This window comes from Toxorhynchites rutilus, chromosome 1, assembly GCF_029784135.1.
Source record: "Toxorhynchites rutilus septentrionalis strain SRP chromosome 1, ASM2978413v1, whole genome shotgun sequence".
Lineage (NCBI taxonomy): Eukaryota > Metazoa > Arthropoda > Insecta > Diptera > Culicidae > Toxorhynchites > Toxorhynchites rutilus.
This window is the reverse complement of record NC_073744.1, coordinates 114,371,859-114,377,858: the sequence shown is the minus strand read 5'-3', so window position 1 is coordinate 114,377,858 and position 6,000 is coordinate 114,371,859. Positions and strand designations below refer to the sequence as shown.

Here is a 6,000-nt window from a genome sequence, read left to right as displayed (position 1 = left end):
GGATGGTGACTGGCGATGAAAAGTGGGTCACTTACGACAACGTGAAGCGCAAACGGTCGTGGTCGAAGCCCGCTGAAGCGGCTCAGACGGTGGCCAAGCCCTCATTAACGGCCAGGAAGGTTCTGCTGTGTGTTTGGTGGGATTGTCAAGGAATAATCTATTATGAGCTGCTTCCCTATGGCCAAACGCTCAATTCGGACCTGTACTGCCAACAACTGGACCGCTTGAAGGTAGCACTCATGAAGAAGAGGGCATCTTTGATAAACAGAGGCCGCATTGTCTTCCATCAGGACAACCCCAGGCCACACACTTCTTTGGTGACGCGCCAGAAGCTCCGGGAGCTCGGATGGGAGGTTCTTTTGCATCCGCCGTATAGTTCGGACCTTGCACCAAGTGACTACCACCTGTTTTTGTCCATGGCGAACGAGCTAGGTAGTCAGAAGTTAGCCACAAAAGAGGCCTGTGAAAATTGGCTATCCGAGTTTTTTGCCAATGCTCCCGTGGCCGAGTGGTAAGCGTCATAACTAACATGTCGGGTGTTCGGGTTCGATTCCCGTTCTGGTCGGGGGAATTTTTCGTCGAAGAAATTTCCTCCGACTTGCACTGTGATCACGCGTATTCTAGAGCTTGCCACTCAGAATGCATTCAAGGCGTGTTATTTGGCATAGAAATCTCAACTAAGTACTAATAAAAATGACGCAAGTAATACTACGTTGAGACGGCGAAGTTCCTCTAGGAACGTTAGTGCCATTGAAGAAGAAGAAGAAGAAGAAAAAGTTTTTTTGCCAATAAGGAAGCGAGCTTCTATAACAGGGATATTATGAAGTTGGCATCTCGTTGGGAACAAGCCATCGAACAAAACGGCGCATATTTGACTTAAAACAGATGATTGAACTAATTTTATGAACAAATGAAAATTCAAAAAAAATACCGCAGGACTTTTTTGACAGCCTAATACTTATTGTATCGGGTCATAGTATACGGCTATTTAAAGACGACAATCTGTGCTACAAGTGTCTTTTTGACAGTTTTGTGATTGTCCTTTTCAGTCTGAAGTCATAGCGCGTCAAAGATGGAGTCCACCAAGCAAGAAATTCGCCATATGATTTTACTACCTGCGAGGTAAAACTGCAACGAAAGGCGGCAGAAAAATTCGTGTAGTTTATGGACCCGATACTGTAACGATTCGCACAGCACAGCGTTGGTTTGATCGATTTCGTTCTGGTGTAGTGGCTGTCGAAGATACACCCCGTACTGGTAGGCCAATCGTCGTGGAAACCGATAAAATCGTTGAAATCATCCAAGTAGACCGGCATGTGAGCACTCGCTCGATTGCCCAGGAACTGGGTATAGACCATAAAACCGTTTGGAACCATTTCCAGAAGATTGGATTCCAAAAAAAGCTGGATGTATGGGTGCCACACGAGTTGGCGCAAAAAATCTTTTAGACCGAATCAACGCCTGCGATGCACTGCTGAAACGGAACGAACTCGACCCATTTTTGAAGAAGATGCTGATGAAAAGTGGACAACCTAAAGCGAAAAAAGTCGTGGTTGAAGCGCGGTGAGCCGGCCCAAACCATCGCCAAGCTCGGATTGACGGCCAGGAAGGTTTTGATGTGTGTTTGGTGGGATTGATAAGGGAATCATCCACTATGAGCCGCTCAACTGTGGCCAGGCCCTCAACTCGGTTCCCTACTGTGAGCAGCTTGACCGTTTGAAGCAGGCGATTGACCAGAAGCGGCCAGAAATTATCAATAGGAATGGTGTTGTTTTCCACCAGGACAACGCTCGGCCTCACACATCTTTGATGACTCGCCAGAAGCTACGGGAGCTCGGATGGGATGTCCTATTGTACCCACCGTATAGTCCGGACCTAGCTCCAAGTGATTATCATCTCTTCCGGTCCATGCAAAACGCACTTGGCCTCAAAAGAGGCTTGCGAAAACTGTCTGTCTGAGTTTTTTGAAAATAAGGAGGGGGGGTTTTATAAGGGTGGGAGAATGAAGTTGCCTTCTAAATGGCAACAAGTTTGCGAACAAAACGACGCATATTTGACTTAAATTGGATAATTTTAAGTATGTTAAATAAAGCGTCAAATTTCGATCAGAAATACGACATTTCTTTTTCCCCAACCCTATATATTGAGTATTCTATGGCCATGAGTGCTCTCTCGGGAAGTTCGTGTAGCTTCTGTAGTGAATTTATCTCATTTGGTGCTAAGTTCTGCTTATGTATGAGAAAGGGAAATGAGAATGGACATGTGTATTCGAGGAAGTGAAGCAGGTTTCTTAGGAAGATATATATGGGTAGCATAATATTAAGATCGCGACTACTCAAGCTATCATAATCAGATATGCGTGAGTGTACCCTTTCGATCTTCTAGATCAGCAGCCAGTTAAATTCATTAATTGCATTTTTTTACATAACCAATCAACATGCTCGATGTGATGACATTCTGGACCACAATTACATAAATTGTTAGTAGCAAGACCTACACGATAAAAACGTGAATTAAGCATGAATTGATTGGGCAACATACAATTCAATAACTGCTAAATGCCTACTATCGATGAATGGAAAATAATTCATTATACGCATCAACTCACATTGTGAGCTAACACCCGAATTTAGGCAAAAAGATTGCTCGTTACGTCGCTGAGGAAAGCGAGCGGTTAGTGCAATCGAAAGAAAACATACCCACTTTAATCATCGAATTGTGAACTTTTATTACTATATTAACTGTTCATGTCGAAGGCAAAAAAGGCTGGATAAATTTCCCGTCTAATGGTATATAACACAACATATGTCGCAATAACGATTTTGAGTAATATGCGTTTGAAAACTCTTGATGAATCGTTACATTTTTTGTGAAGTGACCCCCTTATATAGAAATCAAAGACAAAGAATCATAGTCCTATGTCAACATTATTTGGTGCGGGACAAAGTTCGCCGGGTCAGCTAGTATAAAATGAATTAACTCGTCCCCAAATGTGATGCGACGGTGGACCGAATATCCGGTTGATGGATCCTATCATCTAACCTCGCAACTTGCGGTTATCCGACCAAACATGTCATAAAGGGAGAGAGTATCCGAACATAAATAAACATGTAGCAGCTGTCGGAAACTGTGGACTTTGCATTAGTACCGTTGAGTACAAAGATTAGTTCTGCTTAATTTTCTATTTTCAAAGTCATCACTAATATCATCGTTGATGTCATCTGGCATAGAAAAATCAACTGTGATGCATCTGGAATTTGCGCGTAAAATTTTGCCAACAAACCTTATATGTATAGTGACCACATCTTATCTTTTATACCGTCTGAACGCTTGATACGATAAATAGAGTGATTCCCATCTACTGTGAATTATTATCACATAATAATTACCTAGTTATAAGAGAGACGATCTTCAATTAATTGGTAAGGGCTATGGCCGAAAAAAACGCCCTGTGTTCTCACTTCCGTCACGACCCCCAAAATGTGTGAATCTCCGACTGAGCACTACCACTGTAAACAAAGCAAATGGGAAAATTAGGTCATCGTCGGCTGCAAACGCACAAACGGTTGCTCTATCGCAGACATGTGCCCGTTCATGACATCGGCCTGCTTCAGTTCATTCGCATTTGTTTTTGATGTCTGCCTGTCGGCCTCGTACCACCCACCCACATCACCATTTCAATGCACCTCTTGCAGGCAGTGTATACCCACAGGAACGCATTCCTACCGTTTTGTGTACCTGTGCACAAAGAATCTCAAAAATCCCGTCATAAAGGTAGAGAGAGCAGCCAGTCAGTCATCCCCCCAACACACATTCTTTGTTCGCGTTTGTGGCTGTGGAGGTGTGCACGAGAGCGTCGTGCATTTTCAGCGACTATCGCATCGCCTCGACGGTTTATTTTGGTGGCCAAGAAGCGTGTGTAAACAACCGCTTATTTCAACATAGTCGTCGTCGTCGTCGTAGTCATCATCGTCATCGCAGCAAGCGTGTGGTATTTTGAACTTAGTGAAGCAACGTCGTAGTATTGTGGTGCAAACGATAAAAGCAAAAACAGTTTGTATTTCCACATTTATAAAGTACACTCGAACGAAGTAAGTCGGACGTGCAGATGAATGCGCTCAAAGTGCAACTGTTTACAAACTGACTGACCACGGTGTGGGACACAAAGGAACGAAGGATAGAAACGCGTGTTAAGGGTGTTTATACTTCCAAAGTGCATCGCTACGAAATAAGAAGAAAAATTTCGAAAACAGGTTACAGTGAATACGTAAAAATTTCTCCACTGTTTGTTAGAAAACGATGCTACTCATTTGTGCGAGTGAAGTTCAAAAGCAGAAAAGAAGAATCAGCAAGAACTTGGTGCCACGAGAAACGCAAAAGTTAATGACCACACATTCTACGCCTCCCAGGACATTAACCCCTCATTGTAAACATCTGCCGCGATTATTATCCGAAGGGCATCCTGTCATGGAGAAAGAAAACATGCATCTGTCGTCTGTGGACAACATCAGCTCGGCAGCAGCTGGTATCAGCGGGTTGAACCGAGCGAACAAACCACGACGAGGAACTCATGATCCGCAAAATTATTCTGACCCCAATAAGAGTGAACAGCAAAAAGTGAAAACTAATCGAAAGAAACCAGCTAAACCGAGAGACGACATTATACATTGGCCACCACTAGCGGGAAAAATAGGTAAGTGTGTGCAGTAGCGAATCACGGCTAACACAAACTAGTATAAACATTCCCAACTTGTAATACGACGCCACCATTGCTATCGCGCGCGCGGGTTGCGTCATGGTCATTGGTAGCCTTGCAATGAGGCCATCCTCGGCATCGAAGAACTTTGCAAGAATCTATCATGTTTCTTTCTTGCCTACGACTTTTGTGAAGATCTGCGCTGCGTGTTCACAGCGGTTTGTGTGTGTATTTTCCGAAAGCGAGAATGAGTCACCACAAGCGCGCGCGAGAGTAAATCGAGCTGAAATGACGAAACATTTTGGACGCCCCATGAAACTCTGGTTTGCCCAGACGTCACTGACGATGATGATGATGCTGATGATGGCGATGTGCGCGCTCTCGTACCAAAACATTGATCAAAACCGAAGAGGAGCACTCACTCACTCACTTTACCAATACAGCGTCCCAATGTGTTGATGATGGCGCGACGTAGTGAAAATCTCGGAAGTATTATAACAAAACATGAGTAATCCATCGAAAGGCGAATGTCTAACCATATGCAGTGTGACGTGTATGTTGCACGATAGTATGAATATATTGTCCTTCCTAGAATGCAGACTACTTATAACGGATATTCGAGAGACACTCTACTTTTTTGATGATCTAATCGATCTCTAATCGCAACTTCTTCCGAATTATCTAAGAAAAATAAAATTATCTTGCCGTTATCGGATGTTTATTTCTTTTTGTTTACATGTTTTCTGTCCCAGAATTTTATTTTGATTATCTTCGAGTACACCAAAATCCGTTTTCCTATTGGCTGTGGTGGCCCTGGCCATTGATGGTTTCGGCTGAAGGAGGCCTCGATGTTGATAGCTTAGGTTGTGGATTCTGGATCTTTGATTTTCTTGAAGACCAAACTGTGTGGTTGTATGGTTGCTGAGCTTTCTGTGCCTTCTCGATCGCTGCTCTGGCTCTTGCTCTAATATCACTCCGTTGCTCGTCGAACTGTGCCACCCGTATCTCTTCCTACAACTCACATAAGCGCAGCGTGGCCAATATTCCGGTTTAAACTGGATTCTTCCAGTTTATTTTCCTTGATCCAGGCAAACAGTTAAACCCTAAAATTATCCAGTTTTTTAAATATTGTCCAGTTTTATTAATTTTTTTTTATATGTTTGTTTCAGTTTTACCAATTCCTTGACCAATTTTGTTTTTTGACATTTTTTCGTTCGATCGATAAAAGGTGTATTTACCTTGGAATTATGTTTCTTTTCTTTTCTTACACACTCAGTGTTTTCAGCGAATTCAATACGGTTAGG

General features: G+C 43.1%; 1 protein-coding gene across 1 annotated transcript in view; it reads left to right on the top strand.

The window, feature by feature from the left end:
• The first annotated feature begins 3,853 nt into the window (after positions 1 to 3,853).
• LOC129777462 (uncharacterized) overlaps positions 3,854 to 6,000 on the top strand; it is a 64,770-nt gene continuing 62,623 nt past the window's right edge. Inside the window, exon 1 of the mRNA XM_055783769.1 lies at positions 3,854 to 4,693. Within this exon, the coding sequence (XP_055639744.1) occupies positions 4,300 to 4,693 (394 nt within the window). The 5' untranslated portion in view covers positions 3,854 to 4,299. The remainder of the gene's footprint in view (positions 4,694 to 6,000) is intronic.